Source organism: Halichondria panicea, chromosome 11, assembly GCF_963675165.1.
Source record: "Halichondria panicea chromosome 11, odHalPani1.1, whole genome shotgun sequence".
Classification (NCBI taxonomy): domain Eukaryota; kingdom Metazoa; phylum Porifera; class Demospongiae; order Suberitida; family Halichondriidae; genus Halichondria; species Halichondria panicea.
Genome location: NC_087387.1, coordinates 2,255,964 through 2,278,890, shown reverse-complemented (window position 1 = coordinate 2,278,890; position 22,927 = coordinate 2,255,964). Strand labels below are relative to the sequence as shown.

The following is a 22,927-nucleotide window of genomic DNA, read 5'->3' as shown; positions in this document are numbered from 1 at the left end:
AAATTTTCAAGGCACTTATATTTCGTGGATTGGCCTCTAAAAGCCATTTCGTTGCACAATGTTCGTGGAATGACTGCTTACCGGAAGCCACGCCTTTAAATATTTGCATAATAGCAGGTAATTCTCAAACAATTTTCGTGGACTTAATTTTCGTGTAGAATTCTAACCCACGAAATCCGCGAAAATTAAGCCCCTCGAAAATTTCGCGTATACGGTATTCGTTACACATAGTCACATCATATAGATAGTAGAGGAAGGGGATCAGAGCAACGTAACTTAATTGAGTGTAGCAAGTTGTAATACTCCTCTTGTACTGCATATATAATTATAGCACACACATTTTAGCCCTGATTTCTATTAAAGCACTTGACTTTAGCTTTACATCAATAACTACGGTAGTAGCTACATGCATGTATGCACAAGAACATGCACATAGTAATTGTGGTAAAATTGACATAACAGCTTATAAAATGGTGTTGTGACATTGTACAAACAAAAATTACTTGTATATACGTATATAACTTAACAATTTACAAATAATGTGACTACTATAAGGTGGTATCAGTCATTACAATAATTTATGTAGCGTTAAGTACGTTAAGTTAAGACATAAATTATCTAACAGAAGACTTATAGTAGAGTATAATTACTCAGTATAGCTGCATTACAACAACAAAAGGTATATATACGTATGTTAAATACTTTAATTATGTACTGACTGTAACTACGTTATTTTTTAAGTATATACAATGGTACATGCACTGCTCACACATCAATCGACTTTGGATACATCATACTACTCAGTAGTGTTGCAAGGTGCACATGGCCTGAGTGTTCCTTATCGTTTAATAGGCATTTGAGGAATCGTTCGTAAGCATGTTCACCTTTGTAGAGTAGTATACGTAATAGTGACTGGTTCTGCTCATTTTGAGTTCCCGTTTTGAGAGTTTCGAATTCGTTCCATGTCAAAAGCTCTTGCTCACACAGATAGGGTAGCAATGATTGTACGTTCAAGCACACTGTAAACTCATGGCAGCATTTTTGTAGTACTCTCTGGAACTTTGTTATCTTTTCTATATAACATGGTAAAAAAAAGTACTGCTGAAAGCAGAATAATTTTTTATGTTCAACTTATTGTAGAACTATAACATAGGTGGACTTACATACCACAAACTGATGACTGTAGTGGAAATAGGCCGTCTGTTGTTGTACGAAAATCCTGCAACATAGACAATAGTTGGATTCAAGGTATATCTTATCTATATATACACACATGCGGCCCCGACAAGGATCCATGTGAGGGTGTGGGTGAGGCAAGGATTGCTTTTGTATTATTTTTTTGGTAAAATTAATGATAAGAACACTGTAATGGAGAGTAAAACACTATAACTTTTTTATTCGGTAAATTGGAAAATTTTATCAATTATACAATTCCACAGTCGTAATGTTTGAAGTCCAATGTTAATCTGCAAAAAAATGTATGTGCTTTGCCACTATACGATGTTACACGCGACGTCGACAGTACCGCTTTCTACGGAAATTACACCCGCTTTTATGTGAGTGTTGCATAGGCTAATTCATGTATTACCCATTGTTGTATATAATATTATATTGACTGTTGCATTTGTACAGCTGAATCTACACTGTTAAGTATGCCTTTGACTAACACCTATTGATACTATGAACTTCGAACTTTTGGCATCCTAATGACAGTATGAATACACTTAAAAAACAATTCCGCTACAGCCAGTTGATTGGCTTGTAACAAAACTGCATATTGGTAATTATAGTTACCTGATTTGGGCTCTGGTGTTGTGGCAAGCTGTATATCTGTTTTGAAGAACCACGGCTTGTTGAATTCTTAGGCATTACATTAAAATGATTATTGGTGATGTTGTACACAATCCCTGCTGAGCGTCTGTTTTTCTTCGTTCGTTCGTGATGCATTGGGGTTGGTTTCAATTGTCTGCTGTTCGCTTCAAGGCATTCCACGGAAGGGAGTTGAACATTACTAGTCAGAGAGAGCTCAAGGCCCAGCGAATTGCTTTGTGTACAGTACCCAGGATCAGTGGCTAAACATTCACTTATGTCCTGCATATTAAGTAAGTATACATGCAGGTCATACCATAGTCATATACTGATAGGTCATACCATAGTCATAGGTCATACCATGCATAGTCATACATGATTGCTCTGTTGCATACATATCAGACGTTCAAATAATTATACTCCCACTCCCACATTTATGTGGGATGCACGTCTGTCTGCAAGACAGCTGCCTGTTGACACACACCAATTATGCTTGCATGGCATTTAAGCTTAGAATAATACGTGCTAAGGCTGGTTTTTCCAATAATAGGAGTATAGTCAGGGGTTGGTGATCATTCATCATACATAATTATGTCTCTCTAATTTCAATGAAAATTGACTTAACTTGTCTACTGTCATGTGATAATTATCATATTATATAGATAGAAAAGGAAAAGGATTAGCAACAGAAGCAATTCACGTACGCGTGAGTTTTACATTGAAGTCTACGCCGGTATAGTGGCTCTGGGACCACCTGTATGTGTATTGCTTCTATACAACTCCTATACGAACCCGGGAAACTTATTGTATAGCCAATGAATACATCTCAGAGCTACCCCCATCACTGAATCAAATCATAATTAACCCGAGGCGCGTGGGCGGCCACGGGTTATAGTAGTCTGTCTGTTTGTCTGTTTGTTACCCGAGGCGCGCGTGGGCGGCCACGGGTATAGTAGTCTGTTGGTTTGTTTGTTTGTTTGTTTGTTTGTCTGTTTGTCACGAGTATATCTACTCACCTGGATGCCACAGCACTGCGTTTACAGCATGGATAGCCTTCACACAACAATATCTTGGTTTAAATAGTGACAGATTGTGATGTTAAAGCTTCTTTGTCGAGCAAAAGCTAAGAAGCTTGAACAAGCTTGTGACTGGGTCTGCTTACCTGGATGCTCTAGCACTGCGTTTACAGCATGGGTAGCCTCTACATAACAAGTCAGTACTTCTAATAGTGGCAGCTTTCGGTGTTAAAGCTTCTTTGTCTAATAAAAGCGAGCAAAATGTAGCTTGAACAGAACTTGCACATGCGTTACTTATAACTGAAGTGATCCTGTACCAGGTCCAGAAACAATGGAACAGGGTCACTAAAGTAGAAAGCTGTATATACCAGGAACAATGGAACAGGGTCACTAAAGTAGAAAGCTTGCTTTAGCTGACTGGGATCCATGCAGGACCTGGAGCCATACTTCTCTGAGACTCCAGGCTTCTTTGCTGTGATCCTAAATCCACAGTGCATATTAATTATCTATAGTACTACTTGTTCTCAAATGTTTCAGCATGCCTCCAGTCTGGTTTAGTTTTATTGCTCCTGAGTTGCTGTGCAAGTCATGCATGATGATGATAACAACATCACTATATGCACTGCATTATATCAGTCTTTTGGTTTCATGTCACCAGCCGAGGGTTTGCACTTTAGTGCTCTAGTTACCCGAGGCGCGCGTGGGCGGCCACGGGTATAGTAGTATGTTGGTCTGTTTGTTAACCCGAGGCACGTGGGCGGCCACGGGTTATAGTAGTCGTTTGGTTTGTTTGTTTGTTTGTTTGTGACAGGTGAATCTACTCACCTGGATGCCACAGCACTGCGTTTACAGCATGGATAGCCTTCATACAACAAATTATTAGTTTTAATAGTGGCAGAATTTCATGTTAAACCTTTGTTGTCAAATAAAAACGAGCAAAAGCTAAGAAGCTTGTGACTGGGTCTGCTTACCTGGATGCTCTAGCACTGTGTTTACAGCATGGGTAGCCTCCACACAACAAGTCAGTACTTCTAATAGTGGCAGCTTTCGGTGTTAAAGCTTCGTTGTCTAATAAAAGCGAGCAAAATGTAGCTTGAACAGAACTTGCACATGCGTTACTTATAACTGAAGTGATCCTGTACCAGGTCCAGAAACAATGGAACAGGGTCACTAAAGTAGAAAGCTGTATATACCAGGAACAATGGAACAGGGTCACTAAAGTAGAAAGCTTGCTTTAGCTGACTGGGATCCAACAGGACCTGGAGCCATACTTCTCTGAGACTCCAGGCTTCTCTTTGCTGTGATCCTAATCCACAGTGCATATATCTATAGTACTACTACCTGTTCTCAAATGTTTCAGCATGCCTCCAGTCTGGTTTAGTTTTATTGCTCCTGAGTTGCTGTGCAAGTCATGCATGCATGATGATGATAACAACATCACTATAATTATGGCAATGCACTGCATTATATGGTTTCTTTATAATCATGTCACCAGCCGAGGGTTTGCACTTTAGTGCTCTAGTTTGTTTGTTTGTTTGTTTGTCACAGGTATATCTACTCACCTGGATGCCACATCACTGCGTTTACAGCATGGATAGCCTTCACACAACAATATCTTGATTTAAATAGTGGCAGATTTTGCTGTTAAAGCTTCTTTGTCGAGCAAAAGCTAAGAAGCTTGAATAAGCTTGTGACTAGGTCTGCTTACCTGGATGCTCTAGCACTGCGTTTACAGCATGAGTAGCCTCCACACAACAAGTTAGTACTTTTGATAGTGACAGCTTTCCGTGTTAAAGCTCCTTTGTCTAATAAAAGCGAGCAAAATGTAGCTTGAACAGAACTTGCACATGCGTTACTTATAACTGAAGTGATCCTGTACCAAGAAAACGATGGAACAGGGTCACTAAAGTAGAAAGCTGTATATACCAGGAACAATGGAACAGGGTCACTAAAGTAGAAGCTTGAAATATAGCTCCTGCTGCTGACTGGGATCCTACTCCATGCAGAACCTGGAGCCATACTTCTCTGAGACTCCAGGCTTCTTTACTGTGATCCTAATCCATAGTGCATATATCTATAGTACCACTACCTGTTCTCAAATGTTTCAGCATGCCTCCAGTCTGGTTTAGTTTTATTGCTCCTGAGTTGCTGTGCAAGTCATACATGATGATAACAACATCACTATATGCACTGCATTATATTTCTGGTTTCTTTTTAATCATGTCACCATGTACCAGCCGAGGGTTTGCACTTTAGTGCTCTAGGTTTGTTTGTTTGTCTGTTTGTTTGTTTGTCATAGGTATATCTACTCACCTGGATGCCACAGCACTGCGTTTACAGCATGGATAGCCTTCACACAACAATATCTTGATTTAAATAGTGGCAGATTTTGCTGTTAAAGCTTCTTTGTCGAGCAAAAGCTAAGAAGCTTGAATAAGCTTGTGACTAGGTCTGCTTACCTGGATGCTCTAGCACTGCGTTTACAGCATGAGTAGCCTCCACACAACAAGTTAGTACTTTTGATAGTGGCAGCTTTCGGTGTTAAAGCTCCTTTGTCTAATAAAAGCGAGCAAAATGTAGCTGGAACAGAACTTGCACATGCGTTACTTATAACTGAAGTGATCCTGTACCAAGAACGATGGAACAGGGTCACTAAAGTAGAAAGCTGTATATACCAGGAACAATGGAACAGGGTCACTAAAGTAGGAGCTTGAATTATAGCTCCTGCTGCTGACTGGGATCCTACTCCATGCAGAACCTGGAGCTATACTTCTCTGAGACTCCAGGCTTCTTTACTGTGATCCTAATCCACAGTGCATATCATCTATAGTAGTCTACCACTACCTGTTCTCAGCATGCCTCCAGTCTGGTTTAGTTTTATTGCTCCTGAGTTGCTGTGCAAGTCATACATGATAACAACATCACTATATGCACTGCATTATATTTCTGGTTTCTTTATAATCATGTCACCAGCCGAGGGTTTGCACTTTAGTGCTCTAGTTTGTTTGTTTGTTTGTTTGTAACGAGTATATCTACTCACCTGGATGCCATAGCACTGCGTTTGCAGCATAGGTAGTCTTCACACAACAATATCTTGGTTTAAATAGTGGCAGATTTTGATGTTAAAGCTTCTTTGTCGAGTAAAAGCGAGCAAAAGCTAAGAAGCTTAAACTTGCCACGTGGCCTTGAGTCAAGGTACGGAATCACTTCAGCTGAAAATACGTAGTCAAGGCTTGATTATGTATTTTCAGCTGAAGTGATCCCGTACCAGGAACAATTGTCAAGAAAGTAGAATTGTGACTGGTTGTTGACTGACTCTGGATCCTATACGTACTCCAGCCTGGAAGGAGCCATACTTCTCTTAGTCTAGAAGACTCCAGGCTTCTTTGCTGTGATCCCAGTCCATAGTGCATGTCTCATGCATGTACGTTGTTAGTTTAGTTTTATTGCTCTTGAGTTGCTGTGCTCTGCTATTCATACATGCTACATGCACTGCATTATCACTCTTCTGGTTTCTTTATTATCACGTCAACAGCCGAGGGTTTGCACTTTAGTGCTCTAGTTATGTCTCTTGATGGTGAGTATCATAATCTTGTTGTGAAGTAGTTAGAGGTACGCAGAGCGCTTCTTCATGCTTGTATATATAAGGATAGCTATTGAAAGCCGTATAACTAAGTAACTAGTGCTGTGTCCTCAAATATAAGGTGATTAAGGTATTTATGTTTAGCAGCGGAACTGCTTATGGACTTTTTACAGGTAGTAAAACATGCAATTCTCATGAAATTTATGTTAGCCTTCCACGTTAAAAGTAAGCCTCGATTCAGGGATACACAAATGATACTTTGAGGGTGCTTCCGTTTCCAATCCCTTTACTGTATGATGTGATTTACTTTGAGAGGTTATAATATAGCCATGAGACCTAGACTAAATAAAGTATATTGTTGAGATTGACCTTCATATAAATGTTGTCATAACTTTGTCATGGATTCCTTGTTAAAAATTGTTTCTATCTACCGTATAGCTAGACTGCATTTCTGCGCCTCCAAAATTCTGTGATTAGCTGTAAAAAGACATTCTGCGGATACTATTTCTGCGAATTAAACTTTAAAGTAGGCATGGTTAATAGGCATTTGCGGATAATATTTCTGCGTTTACTCATTCATTCGCAGGATTTACAGAATTTTTGGGCCGCATAAATTTCTAACTTTACGGTATATGCTGTAGAGCTGATAACCTTCAACCAGCTAAAAGTTAGTAAAAGTCCTTACTTGTCAACCACATAAAGGCGCATAAATGAAGCCATAATTGACCACATGACTTCCGGGGCCGAACTTAACGCAAATATACTTTAGTATACTTACACTGAGGTATATATGATCTACTAACAATACAATAGTGAAGTCCTGTGCATGGTTGTGTCAGACTTACAGTAGTTGGACACTCTTGGCTGGGCTGGCAAGGGTCAGAATCATCAGAGAATGACGATGACGAACACGAGTCAGAATCGGATCCTTTTTTGTTGTGTGAAAAGTGCTTCTTAGTTGAGGGTGTTTTAGAAAGTGTCAGGGCCACCTTTCTAGCTGAGGGTATTTCAGAAAGTGTCAAGGCCACATCTTCTGAGACAAATTCAGTGTACTGACAAAAAATGTCCAAGAGGCCACTTGCAAATTGGTCTCTACTAGACACATGAGACAGTAGAGAGCTAATGATTTCCTGTTTGGGGGCAGATTTACCACTGGGTAGAAATTTCAGTTCATACGTAGATCTAGGCAGGAACTCCTTTTTGGCAAGAAACCGGGTAAAATCGTTGATGTCATAATGTTTCAAAAGTTTTTCAAATCTTGTTTGTACGAAGTTAGCTTTTGGCTGATCCATACCGTACACCAGCTATACTGCTATAATATCAATAAATTATATAAACTACAGGTCTAGGCTAGCTAACTTCACCCTGTCTATGTAGACTACTACTTAACTCTCTAGCTCCAGCTATAATTTTATGCTAACTAGACTAAGGAACCCAAAGGTATTAAATTATGTACCGTCAGCTATGTGGGATGTGTAATCTAATCTAATTATGAGCTGCATGTGGTTACCAAAAGCTGGCCAAACGCCAATAATTTACTGATACGGATATTCATAGGCAATACAGTGCATCGTGGCACTTTGATCTCAGAGATCAATTGACATGGTGTGCGTGGCATCCAGGTGAGCAGGCTCAAACAGACAGACAAACCAACCGGCTATACTATACCCGTGGCCGCCTGCCCACACGCGCCTCAGGTAACCAGTTGATCTTGCCCGGATTCCGGCAATATATAATTGATTACTAGAGTACGTGACACATAATTGATTAACAATTATTTTTGTTGTGTCTATATATATACAGTAGAACTTCGATCATCCGGACACCTTGGTTCCAGTGGCAGGCCAGACAATGGATAATCGAATAGATAAATCACGCCTTGATCCACCCACTTAATTGATAAATAGCAGTCCCACATGGTTGTCTGCGCATGCACAGAAGATGAGCAGGCCTGTCTCCATGGTAACAGCTGCAATGCACATGCGCATTTAAGGGACACACCCCTAAAAATTGTCAAGCTGGATAATCAAGGTTTCAAACATTATAGAGGGCACTTGCTCTTTTGTACAATAATAAACAAACCTTGAGGTTAGTTTAATTTATTATTATCACAAGTTTAAAAGCCCATAATTGCATGAGGTGCATGGTGATGCCTTGTGTTAGATAGATAGCCTGAAATATTTCTCTGATGCAGTCGCGAGAGTCTTGATACACACTTTTCACTAAAGCGCCTGGGATCGAGGCTATTATGATAGTATCGTTCAAGTCGAGAAAAGTCGGGCCGGGAATGAGGCTAGACCCAAACATAACCTCGCCTAGCTCGGAATTATGGTAGAGGTCGTTTGTAATGTTTAATATTGCTCAGAATCATAATTATTGCCTCGGTATCACACACACACGCACGCTTGTGCGCATGCGCAAGCTAGTGTGCGTGTACAGAGGAGGTCCGATATGCGTGCACGAATCACTATAAGTTCAGTGCATTGTGGCCTGCATGTTATTATGTGACCGTAATGACATCAATGCTAAACTTTTAGTGATTCGTGCACGCATGTTGGACCTCCTCTGGTGTGTGTATATAGACTACATATATACAGCTGCTCAAACATACGAAGAGCATATAGGCGCTATAGTACATGCTGTAGTACTACAGCATAATTATATCCAAATTTTGTCTATATCGCTACATGTAGCTTGAGGATTTCAATCATTCTAAAGTGATGTCCACCACCATATTCGCTTAACAGTGGATTTCGCACATTAAAAAAAGGTTGTTCACTCGCAAAACAACATTGTAACAATACGGTGTTGAACATCTGCAGAGCTATTTTCAAAACAAATAATATATATACCGTCATGGAAATTGTCACAGATACGTATTATGCCAACAAACAATTAACCAGTTTGAGCAGAGATATACGAGACAAAACACACCAGTTTTCCAGTATACGTAGATTCAGAAATGTTTCTCCACAGCCTCGGTCTGATCTCCATTTACATAGTATTATACTCACATGCATGCATACCTTACAGCATACAATAATAATTCGACTGCGTGGGCCGGGGGGGTATAATTATTACAATAATGTTATTCGATAAAATTGGAAAAAACAAAGCCTTAAATATATACATACATGTACATGTAAATCGAATACAATTTTACAGTCATTGACCATGGTGTGGAATGATCGACCATGATGGTTGTTAAAAGAATAACACAAATATTTTCTAGCAGAATATATAGTCTATACACACACTTTTATTAATGACAATAATGAGTAATACAGTTTGGATTCCTATAGCAGCTATATAAAATAAATATACCGGTACTGGTGTCATAATGTGTTGAGTCCGCGCTAGCTATTTGTGTGCCTATAATTACGTGTACTCATTATTATGTTCAAGACTCAGCCATGCTTGGTGGGCCACATTCTGTTCAGCTTCTTGTTTGCTCTTACACTCTTTTCCTTTAATATCTTGACCAAACAACGTGAACGTCGATTTGAACCCATTTTCAGTTGGAACGGTGCAATAAGAAGGGAGGACAACCTTGTTCTTGTCACAATATTCCTTCAGTTTAGACTTCCATATCTTGTTGGAAGGTGGACTGATTCCTTTACTGACTATTGGTGCAACATTTTCTCTCTCAAGTACCAGCTTAGCAACTTGTTCTTTAGCATCTCCTTTGCTCAAGTAGTAATGTACACTATCGACTTCTTTGGATTCTCCGCATATTGTGTAGCGTACGGTGCATCGGTATTGAGTGGGACCAGTTTCACTGCCATATAGATATTCATATGTGGGGTTAATACCGTTCTCTTGGAAGAAACGGTTAACTTTCTGTTTATAATGACCGGGTATTGTTGTACTTCGAGGATAATTTTCAAATGGAGATATTTCCAATTCCTGATCAGGGCCTATACGATATGTTACAAATTTATATTAGAGAGTTGTTAAGATCAGCGTTTTCCCCAGTGTAAAGAACAGGGTGGCCATACTATATGGCCGGGGGAGGGAGGGAGGAGGGGCAGTATAGATGTAAAATAACTACTAATCTTATTTGGCACACATGACAGCACAAGACTTTCCTAGCTTATCAGCACTATACACGTAAGACTTGTATTAGCCTCGGTCCCGATTTTTTTCTAATAGCTAGACATGCAGGAAGGGGAAATAACACGGCCTATGTACCTATTACATGTGCGATAGTGCACATGCGTTAATTTACTCAATCCCCTTTCTCTTTCTTTAATCTATTTTTCTATCTATGTAAAGCAGTTTAGCTTTCTATTGCATTGTTCTAGAAGGCTTTCATCTACCTCTGTGATGGCTGTGTAGTCAGGTAGCTTGGATCTGTACAGGCTACAGGAAGTGTATAGTGCTTCCTAACTGCTACTTACGAAGACAGACAACCCGGCTATGGGACCATCGTAGACGTAGATGAGAGCCTCTTCTGTCTCAGACTAGTGTTCAAGCCTTCTAGACCAACGCAATAGATGGTTTAAGCCACAGCTTCACAGCTCAGTCATGAACATAAAGTATTATGGAACATATTGTTAGTAAACGGACTAGTCTACCGTATAATTATGCCTCGGTGTGCATGCGTAAGCGAGGTACACGGTAGTGTGTGCGTGTGTGCATGAGTGTGCATGCGTGTGTGTGTAGACTGCTACAGCTGCTCAAGGATCAATCAAGTGCAAGCAAGAGTTTCTATAGGCTTCTAGTCATGTTTACTTGGATTTGCAAAATAATGCTTCGTTCTCGAGTTACGCCTAGTTTTGCTTACTTGGAATGCCATTGCAGCCTTTTCAGAAGAGTGCGTAGCAAAACTTGTCCATGGAGTGTTGCTACTCTAGTTAGTAGTTAGCTCTGCACTAGAACGCTAGCTATTGGTAGCTGCAACAGTGAGCTTAAGAGAGAGAGCCACAAGGCTCTACTGATGCAGCCCGGATTAATCTTAGGCTTGAAATTTTGGCATCGACCGTTTTTAACAACAATCATTACCCACTCTCTGAGTTCCCTGTGGTTCCTGCATGCAGCAAAATTGCAAAACATGTTCGTCAAATTCATCTTTATATATTATGTAGCTTTGGCACCTCTACTGAGGCATCAGCACCTGCGGTGCATTCATTTACTAAGGTTTTACGGTCATAGTACGATTCCACATGCATATTCTGGGTAATTTGAAGCGCATGCGCACTATTGGTACCAGGCCCTCTTTTTAACCTATTAGAGAAAAGAGGGCCGGGAATGAGGCTAGACTTGTATACATCGATTCTCAAATTCACTGTGCTATTGCGGTGAGTAATGGCTCTCGCCATGTTTTTCTTTCGCTCAAAAACTATTAGGAGTGCTATAGAAGAGGTTGCTTTGTATATGTTACGTTATTATTGTTGATTGCAATTTGTTCACACCACACAGTCTTTATATATAGGAGAGGAGCTTAATTAATGGAAACATAGGAACATGTAGATTTACAATGTAAAAGTTCACATTTCCAGGGTGTAATACAGGGGGGAAAGGGGGGATATCCCCCCCCTATCTCCAATTTCCCCCCCCTTTTTTGCTGACTGAGGGTCCATAGCTGGCAATTTTACATACTATGAAATAACAGTTGACCTTTTTTTAGCAAAATTTTCTGGTTACTTTTCTTATTTCCCCCCTCTACTTCAAAATCCTGTATGACACCCTGATTTCCTGTCAATGAGAAAGGGGTTTAAGAAAGAGTTGTGTATCTACATGGTAACAAGAATTGTAGTACGTGTTTCGTGGCTTACCAGAACCCCACGAAAAGAATTGTATTTTGTTTCAGGATCTCACGTGTCAGGATCTCACACACGTGAGATTGAATGTGCATGTGCAGAAAAAGGGGCGTATCCGCTAACGTTCGCAACGGCTGCTGCACTCTGGCAGTACAGCTCTTTTCTGACTCTTGTACCTAACAAAAAGCTAGCGCTTATCCACGAATAAAATCCATGAGAACGTGGCTAGAAGCCTATAGAAGCGGTTAGTTTTCGCTGCATTACAACCGTTGAGCAGTTACAGCTGGAATACACACACACACACACAGTCAGCTTTACCGTACCCTTCGTGCGCGGCGACGCCTCGAGGCAATTGGTCCAGAAACAAGATATACTAATAGAGCATTCACCTTGTGCGTTGAGCTTCATCGCACAGCGGCAAAACGGATACGATAACGTTTTACTGTAATGACTTCATTATGGGAAATTATCGTGAATCATAAAGCAACGATTAGAACACAGTGTTTTTTGTCGCCTTTGAAGATCGCCTACAAGTTCCTACTATAAGTAGCCTATTATTTTTCAACCACTGCCACATTAGCAGTTATATACAGCAATCCATAAAAGTGTATATTTTGCTCAAACAGCTCATATTTGTGTCCACACACCAATCACTCTACCCCTGCTGCGCGCAATGCCCGCACAGGGTAATTAAAGTACCGTATACGCTCGATCAGAGGCCGCTCTCATATAGTAGCCTCCTTTGCTAGCAAAATGAACCATTTAGTAGCCGCTCTCAAATAGTAGCTTCAGTGAACTTTGACTCTAGCATTTTTGCACGTGGCAGCCAGAAAAAGTTATTATTAACACTAGCAGCTAGCTACATGTACTATACTAGATACTGCTTGTTAGTGTTTCACAAAGACTTTCTCATGGCATGCAGAGTTCAAGTTTTTGCAGGTGAAAATAACTTTTGATGACAAACTAGAGCTAATAAACGTCGCTCTTGAACAGTGGCCTCTCTCGAATTGTAGCCTCCTCTTCCAGTAAAATGAAACAGTTAGTAGCCGCGGCTCCTGATCAAGCATACACGGTACCTACAGCACTTTACTTGTACCAATAGCTCTATTAACCCAAGCCACATAATAGGCGGCCACAGGCTATAGTAGTCTGTTGTGTGCCAGTATAATTATTTTGTGTCTGCTAAAACTATTATAGTAATCCATGCAGAATTGAGGCAGCATGTTTATAAATTGATTGGGCATGAATGTGTATGAGCTTAGTCTACTTTGGGTAGAGGGAAAGAATAACTTCAGTATACGTACCTTCCTGTAATTGTGACATGACATCTTCTATAGCATCAGACTGGGACACTGGGTCTGATACTAGTACCAAAGGATTCACTATTTCAGAGGTTCCACTCGCTACTGCTGCAGCACTCGGTATAACTCTTGCTGGTAGAGAGAAGGACGTAGGCAGTTCTGAGGCTGTAGACCCAAATAGACCTGTATTGGGGAAATTAAAACATGCACTAGCTTAATTAATTAATCTCCAGATACCGGCCTACGATCCATTCTTGTCAATAACTATATAACTCATTAAAAGGATTTGCCTCTATAATATACCTCTGTAAAATGCTGGAGGTGGGAATGCACCAGGAATGGAGCCAGCTGAATGCGAACCTACTGGTATGAAACAAACCAGGTTAATTCTATTAATACACTGTATACGATCACGTAAATATGTGTGCTCATGCACTGACACATGCAGTAACATACACTTACCAGGCAAACCAGGCTGACAACTGCTCCAAGTGTATGCTGTACTTGCCAGTTCTGAAATACAATGCACAATGGATTGAACTGTGATCACCAAAGCTCCAATTATTCTGTACCTTCAAGCTCCTGAGCTTCATCCAGGAAGAAGACGTGATCAAGGAGTGTGCTCTCAGTAATCGCTTGTTGAGTGCACAGAACATTTTGGGAGTTGAATAACCTATTCACCTGACGGTTTATCTCAATGAGAATGTACCCAATATCCCTTCCTTTATTGGTTGGGCTAATAAGCTGCTCTACAAACGCCTGAGTCCAAAAACCTCCACGACGATTGCTTTGCTCGAATGCTTTCATAGTCGGCAAAGTGGACCGCACGACAAGGTAGTTAGCCATACCTGACACACGAGAAAAGATATTACCCCCTCCTCTAGGTATGGCTATATCTGTACCTTCACCACGACACGCATCAATGAAAAACAATTTCGGTATGTGCCTCAAATTTGGACAGTTTTCTGGCAAGAGAGGCCAAATAATTTTTCGATCTACATTAATTTCTCCATCATGTGTATGAACTTGAACATTATTGTCTCCATGCCCAGCAAAATAAAATACAATTCGCTTGTATCGAGGATCGTTATCACCACATATGGGAAAGCATTTCGGGACAGCTTGGACAACATCTGTAATCATCTTTTCAGTGGCATTCAGCAATGGCAGTACAGCATATCTTAATAATCTAAAAGCTGAGCAGGTATTCTGAAAATCAATCGTGACTCCTTCGAGAATAGCATTGGGAAAGGCTCGGCTCTCCTGACTAGCTACTACAATGGCCAGCCCTTTGGCCACAGGGTTCTCGTCAATAGTCCTCCTCACACATATATCTCCTTCTGAAAGAGCACCATACTGCATCATTTCTTTCAGCTATATAGCTAGACTAGAGTGCTATCAAACACACGCAGTGAAAACCAGTCACGTAATTGTGTTGGCTTCCCTTACAATGCCTAGCCACTCCCACAAGCAGAGCACTTGTTATGCCTCGGTGCGCATGCGGCGATGTAGTCTATAAATGGAATTTAATAGCATATTAAATGGGGTTAACAACAAGGAGCAGGCCGCAATGACGTCACTCATCTCAACGCATGTGCACTAAAGTTGAAGCCTCGTGGCAGTCTCAGAACTATTAGCAGTCACTTTGTGAGCATATCAGACGTCCATCATTCATTCATTCATTCATCTTCTGTCTACCAATTCTCTCTACCGATTAGTGCCCGGTCATCGGCCATGGACCCCCCCCCCTCAGTTGGCAGGTACAGAACACCTAAGCCTTTAGCCAAAAGTTACTTAGACACCACCGCAGCTGGCGCGTCGATAACCCCTCTCCATTCTAATATGAATGTGAAAAATCAGGGGCACAATTGACTGCCAAGGTGGTGTAGGATCAATACATATAGTCGCTAACCATGCCTTATACGTACCTCATGCTCAGTGTAGCTATAGACAGTGTAGCTATAGACAATAAATTAATAAATTATATCATGTCGCTGCATGGAGAGTATGGCAAACTCAACAAGTAGCAACAGAGTATGGCAAAATCAACATAGCAACAGAGTAAGCCTATGTACGTGCATATAGATGCTTTATTCGTATACCTGTATAGACAATACCTATAATGATCATGTCGCTGCATGGACTCAAACAGATAAGAGTATGAGTATGGCAAACTCAACAAATAGCAACAGAGTATGGCAAACTCAACAATGGCAGGGTATAGCAAACCACTGCCAAGGTGGTGTAGGATCAAATGCTTTATACGTAGTTAAGTACCTAGCTATATACAGTACATGTCATGTCGCTCCACGGACAGCGGCCAACTCAACAAGGTACGGCAAACACAGCAAATGGCAGGGTGATGGCAGACCCAACAAATGGCAGGGTGATGGCATACCCACAAATGCCAGGGTGATGGCATACCCAACAAATGCCAGGGTAATGGCAGACCCAGGGTGATGGCATACCCAACAAATGGCAGGGTGATGGCAGACCCAACAAATGCCAGGGTGATGGCATACCCAACAAATGGCATACTAACAAACTGCCGAGTGTGCATGTTAATAAATGCCGACTATAGCAAACGCAACAACTGGCAGGGCGTGGCAAACCCAGCAAATGAAAGCACCGCAGGAGACGCAAAGCTATTATACCAGGCAGACTAGATCAGTAATTTCTCATCAGCCCCCTCATCACTTTTAGCCTTCCCCCAAAAGTTCATTATTCATTATTTGTTAGGTGTGGCCTAAATTAATGAGCCACACCCACTGTATATTAGGCAGTGGTCTACAATTAATGAGTTACACCCAGCGCAGCCCACACGGCAAATTAGAAACCGATTACTGATGATGTAATGGTTGTGTACCGAAATATTGCATTGTCAGCATAATGAAGAGTGATTAGTGACCCCTCATGGCCTCATCAATTTTTAAAAAAACCATGTGGTGGTGGGAGGCTGCTTTGCCTGGTCTGGTGAACATTTTTGCTGCATGCAAACTCAGAGTGGGTAATGATCGACCAAGATTGTTGTTAAAAAGTTCAAGTCTAAAATTAATTGTCTCTGTCATGACTGCCATCAGCAGAGCCTTGCAGCTCTCTTCTCACTCTTGCAGCTACCAATAGCTAGCGTTCTAGTTCAGAGCTAACTACTTCGCAGAGTAGCAACACTCGGTAAACAAGTTTGGATACATGCTCTGGCATTCCAAGTAAGCAAAACTAGGCATAACTCGAGAACGAAGCACTGATTATTTTGCAAATCCAAGAAAACATGACTAGAAGCCTATAGAGAAACTCTTACTTGCACTTCATTGATCCTTGAACAGCTGTAGCAGTCTACACTGACACACACACACACAAACATAGAGTACAAGGGGGGTATTATGAGACCTCTAAATGTGTCTGACCCCCCTGTCTTGCAGTAATCTTGAGGGAGCTAAATAGCCTGTTCACTAACTATTATGGTCAATATGCTTTGCATGTAAGCAAAAAAATTAGTGACAGTGCTTTGTTTGCAGCTAATGCTAGCATTTTAGTGTTCAAAGTGGTTTGGGTATTATGAGACAGGGGGGGGTATTTACGAGACACCATTGCAATTAATTAATTTTAACGCTAATTGGCTGTTCTAACATATCTGGAACTTTTTGATATTAAAATATAGTGATTATTTTGCCTATAAAAACAGTTACTCCTGTTTTAACTGATACCTAGTGAATTTTACTACAAACATTTGGCACCCACTTAAATTTGGTCAATTAAAAATGTTTTTTCCAATTAAATTCTGTACTTAAACAAACTATTGTGGTATCTCTGTCAACACAAGCATACAACTCCAAATTTCTTTTGGAAAAAAATACTAGAGTGGTAGTGCTATTAACTGCAGACAGAATAGCTGAAGCACTCCCGTTTTAAACAGCTGTCTCATAATTGGTTCCATCTCATAATACCCTCTTCTACTCTACTCAATACATAAAGTATACCTCGCTTGCGCATGCGCACCGAGGCACAATAATGGCGGGTATGGCAAAACCCAACAAATGGCATACTAATAAACCAGAGTATAGCAAATGCAAACTCAACAAATGGCAACACACTCAACAAATATAGCCGAGTAGGGTGTGGCAAACCCTGGTATTGCAAGTTAACCTCAAGTAGCGGGGTATGGCATATATACCCCCCTGGGCCCATCCCCCAAAATAAATGTCGGGGCAGGTCAATCAAACACAATATACACCTCAGCAAGCAAAGAGCCACAGTACACTTTATGAACTGCTCCTGCACGCACCACAGGTATCTCGCAAAGTTCGCAGGTATGAAAAACTCTGAGTATGGCAAACGCAGCAAAACTCAGTAGGGTATAGCTATGGCAAACTCAACAAATGGTACCAACAACAGGAGGGGTATGGCAAACTCAACAACATTTAGGAAAAAGTGCAGGGCAAACTCAGAAAATGGCACCGACAAAAGGCGGGTTATGGTAACTGGCAGCAAACTCAATAAAATGGCAGGGTAGGCGGTATTGGCAAACCTACATGTCTTGATAGTAATGGCCTTAAACGATGGTCGCCACCCATCACAGCCATGGGAGATATAAGTGCACCTCCCTACAGCAAGCAAGCAAAGAGCACTTTAAAATTATACACGGCTCACCGCAGGTACCGGATCCTGCTAAACACCCTGACAATCAGGAGTTCTCAACTACGGATACTCAGCTTCCCACCCAACAAAGAAGAAAGTAGTCTCGATCTAACACCATTATTATAGTCAAACGCTCCATGGTGGAATCGATTGCCATCAAGAAGGGGGGGGGGGCTGAGGGCTGAGCAAGCCACTATAATATACATTGCTAGCGGCACTATTATAGGGTATAAATATTTTGACCCTCAGTAAATGTTTTGTTATTTCAGGAAAGCGTGTTTTTTTGTGGTGAACATGTTTACTCATACAAATGTACTGTATGATGATAATGCATACATGATCGTACAACAGCGGCCTGAGTAAATTATTATTACTAACATACTTTTTTAATTTAGGTAATGCTCTATCACCAAAGGAAGCGGAAAGGAGCATAATTATTCCCTGATGCAAGACTAACAAACAAGTGTACGAGCACAAGTAGCGATAAGACGAAGAAGAATCCTCCTTCAACTTTAAATCGGTTTTAGTTGTCCATTTAGTTGTCTATTACTAAGTCTATCTCCGTACATGGATGCCTGCCTATATAATATTCTGTGTGCATACATGCTGTGCTATATATACAATGTCATCACAAAAATTAAATCAGCAGTGTACATGTAGCTAGATCAGGTTCCAATATGATTTCTGCATTTCCACTTTCATTCATGAACATCTCTCTTGGCTCTCCCTGCGCAGAGAATCAGTTAGCACTGGAAGAACTTGGACTGGGAGCTTCAGTTATCCTATCACTCACACGTAGTTACTGTTATTATTGTATCCACATGCAGTAGATTCCGTATACTATACGGAATTCCGGATACTGGGTCCGTGTCATCCGTTGCAATGAGTGTTTCAGGACTTTTGGTAGTGGGCGGAAGTGTTTCACATCCACGGAGTGTACAGTATCTATGGTGTGTGTGTGTGTGTGTGTGTGTGTGTAGGGTGTGTGTGTGTGTGTGTAGGGTGTGTGTGTGTGTGTGCGTGCGTGCGTGCGTGTGTGTGTGTGTGTAGACTGCTACAGCTGCTCAAGGATGAATCAAGTGCAAGTAAGAGTTTCTATAGGCTTCTAGTCATGTTTACTTGGATTTTAATTCATGGATTTGCAAAATAATGCTTCGTTCTCGAGTTATGCTTAGTTTTGCTTACTTGGAATGCTACGGTGGCCTTGAGTGCTGCTCCTAGTTGGTAGTTGGCAGTGATAGTTGGCAGTTGGTGGTTGGTAGTTGGTAGTTGGCAGTTGGTAGTTCGTGACCTTTAAACTTCGCAACAAACTAATGCCAGGAATTATTCTACAAAACCTGTTTCTCTAAGCTTTCATTGATGGGTACAAGCCCTACTTAATTAGTGGACACACATTAGTGCCGTCTGAGGCCAGTAAAGACTATATCTTCTACGCCAGTTAGCAAATGTTGTATGTAGATCTTTGCACTGCCTCTAATTTTTTAACCATAACTTTAAATGGCCTTAATTAAGAGTGCCATGCAAAACCTGTTTTTATAATGCCCTCCCCCCCCCCTCCCTACTGGGATCCGGGAATATAGGTGCATGGGGATTAGACTTGAAATTACCTCCCTACCTAGATGTGTACATATAACATGTAAAGATTAATATTGCCGTCTTAGACTTAGGCTCCAGCTAGATATCTATTGGTGTCAGTATCATAATTTTAACTTACATAAAAGCAAGCTATTGCAAAGTTTAAAGGTTACGAACTCCCAACTGCATGCCACTACCAACTACCAACTGACAACTACCAACTGACAACTACCAACTGCCAACTCCCAACTGCCAACTCCCAACTGCCAACTCCCAACTCCCAACTGCCAACTGCCAACTCCCAACTGCCAACTGACAACTACCAACTACCAACTGACAACTACCAACTCCCAACTGACAACTACCAACTACCAACTCCCAACTGTCAACTACCAACTCCCAACTGCCAACTTCCAACTTCCAACTCCCAACTGCCAACTCCCAACTACCAACTGCCAACTACCAACTGCCAACTGCCAACTGCCAACTACCGACTGCCAACTACGCATTTGAACTATCTAGTAGCAACTGCAAACTACCAACTACGCATTTGAAATATCAAGTATGAACTATCAACTATATAGGAGTCAGTACGGTGGCCCTGAGTGCTACTCCAGTTGGTAGTTGGCAGTTAGCAGTTGGGAGTTCGCAGTTGGCAGTTGGTAGTTGGCAGTTGGCAGTTGGTAGTTGGCAGTTGGCAGTTGGTAGTTGGTAGTTCGCAGTTGGGAGTTGGCAGTTGTAGTTCGCAGTTGGCAGTTGGTAGTTGGTAGTTGGCAGTTGGCAGTTGGTAGTTGGTAGTTCGCAGTTGGGAGTTGGCAGTTGGTATATAGCTCGTGACCTTTAAACTTTGCAGTTAGCAAATGTTGTATATAGATATATCTTTGCACTGCCTCTAATCTTTTAACCATAACTTTAAATAGCCTCAATAGAATCTAAAAGTGCCATGCAAAACCTGTTTCTATAATTCCCCCCTCCCTGCTGGGATCTGGGAATATAGGTACATGAGGATTAGACTTGAAATGATCTCCCTACCTAGATGTGTACATATAAGATTTAATATTGCTGTCTTAGGCCAACTAGATATCTGTGCCAGTATCATAATTTAAAAGCAGGCTAATTATTGTTGCAAAGTTTAAAGGTTACGAACTGCCAACTTCCAACTCCCAACTACCAACTGCCAACTCCCAACTACCAACTCCCAACTGCCAACTCCCAACTGCCAACTGCCAACTACCAACTGCCAACTGCCAACTACGTGTTTGAACTATCAAGTAGCAACTGCGAACTACCAACTACGCATTTGAACTATCAAGTAGCAACTGCGAACTACCAACTACGCATTTGAACTATCAAGTATGAACTACCAACTAGAGTAGCGCTCAGGGCCACCGTAAGTCAGGGCCACCGTAGGGATCGGCCTGGGATCGAGGCTAGGAATCGAGGCTACCTGCTAGCTAGCCTCGAGACCAGGCCAATTAAAATACATATTTTTATCGGCCTGGTCTCGAGGCTACCTGCTAGCTAGCGCGAATCTAATAAATGGGCGGGGCTCACTTGCTTGTGCATTTAATAATGACATTATTATTACTAGGAGCATGCAGAGCATGTTTGGGGCGAGCGAGCAATTTGTGTTTGTTGTACAGTGCATGATGTGGTAATTTAAGTTTTATTTATCGCATGAAATGAAATTAGTAACAGTGATTGTGTAACAGTGAATATAAACGAGTAGTCTGATGCAGTGGATTAGATACGATTTCCCTGTGCCAGCTGTATATCCGTGACAATTATTCTGAGTGGTGTAGGGTTGTTTGACTGTGGTGTAACATCAAGATTCAAGGTGAAACATATGTATGAGTGAAAGTTCAGCATGAAGGAGCTGGCTACACAAACTAACATGAGGAGCAAGGTTAGGAGCAAGGAGATATTATCACTTCTTGCTGGACCCAAATTACAAAATAGTATACTGTGAACAATCCTTGCCGGGTAAGTAAGTTACTCTGACCTGTTGTAAGCGTGCCTGTGTGGCCTCAGAAGTTTCCATCTGAGCTGGTCTGACCTGCCGTAGTGCTGTATTGTCTAAAGGTGCCTGTGCAACTTCAGAAGTCTCCATCTGAGCTGCTCTGACCTGTCGTAGTGACTGGTCTCGATCCCTGTCCTGTTGAGCTAGCAGGTTTATTATCACAAAAACACAAGACTTGGAAGTGAAACGTGGCAAGTAAGCTGCTGTGACCTCCTGCAGGCGTGCCTGTGTGATCTTAGGCTCAGATGGGGACGCTCTGACCTGCTGTAGGCTAGCCTCGATCCAAGGCCGATCCGTCTCCAATTGAACGCTAGGTCGCCTACTAGGCCTGGTATTGATTGTATTTGGGCGTGATCTGGGCGTGGTTTTTTAATAAATTGACTCTGGTACAACAAAAAATGAATCCTCCAACAGTGGTCTTCAACAACAACCTCTGGGGCAGTATACAGCAGGAAATACTTTCCAGAAGACACTTTTTTGGCAGTGGCAACCAAATTTTTGTCGATTCCTTTATTGCTACTGAGCTACTGAGGATGGCAGCAGAAACACCTCTATTGTTTAGACTCCTGCCTGGTCAATTATGAGTCTCATGATGAGAGATACAAGGGGAGAGACAATTAACAAGAACAACACTTTTGTCAACAGGAGGAGCCTTGGTCCTACCTAGCTTGTAGTCCATTAAAAAGGGTAGCAACTGATATAGCAGAGAGACTTGCCATACCCCGTTGGGAACCAGATAAACACGTCCCTTCCCTCAAACAGGAGCTTGAGAGCCTGGGCCTGTTCTGCCATGAGAGTGAGGCCATCTTGCTTCAAACAAACAACGCGTTGCATGCCATAGCTAGCTAGCTATAAATTGAGAACATGACACGGAGCTACATTACTGTAAGTTTTACGGGAGTAAAATGCCTCTACGTACACCTTTAGTATTACAGAAAAAAAGCAGGAAACAAAATGTGAAGAATCTCTGCTTTAGTTTCCGGTTCCTGCCACGCCCAGATACAATCAATACCAGGCCGTATTTTTCAACTTCGTTCTATTAAAAAAAATCGGCCTGGGACCGAGGCTAGCTGTAGGCGTGCTTGTCTGAGCCTCGTTCTGAGTGTATAGCTAGCTCTTGTGCCCATGCGCAGCTTTCACGTAAAAGTTGGTAAAGGGTCACGAGTACAAAAAACAAATATTGTGCATAACACACACACACACACACACACACACACACACACACA

At 41.5% G+C, this 22,927-nt stretch overlaps 1 protein-coding gene across 3 annotated transcripts; it reads right to left on the bottom strand.

Moving 5' to 3' along the window:
- Positions 1–445: 445 nt before the first annotated feature.
- Positions 446–14,939, bottom strand: LOC135344597 (uncharacterized). Of its 3 annotated transcripts, none has more exons than XM_064541829.1 (8): positions 14,044–14,939; positions 13,934–13,984; positions 13,775–13,834; positions 13,475–13,654; positions 7,254–10,325; positions 1,795–2,091; positions 1,168–1,219; positions 446–1,073 (listed from the first exon to the last, which is right to left on the bottom strand). In XM_064541829.1, exons 1-5 carry the CDS (start codon positions 14,834–14,836, stop codon positions 9,787–9,789), a joined length of 1,623 nt encoding a protein of 540 aa, XP_064397899.1. In that variant the 5' UTR covers positions 14,837–14,939; the 3' UTR covers positions 446–1,073; positions 1,168–1,219; positions 1,795–2,091; positions 7,254–9,786. The 3 variants fall into 3 exon arrangements, with proteins under 3 accessions (XP_064397899.1, XP_064397900.1, XP_064397902.1); XM_064541830.1 differs by having other exon boundaries at positions 13,775–13,831; XM_064541832.1 differs by lacking the exon at positions 13,775–13,834.
- Between the last annotated feature and the right edge of the window lie 7,988 nt (positions 14,940–22,927).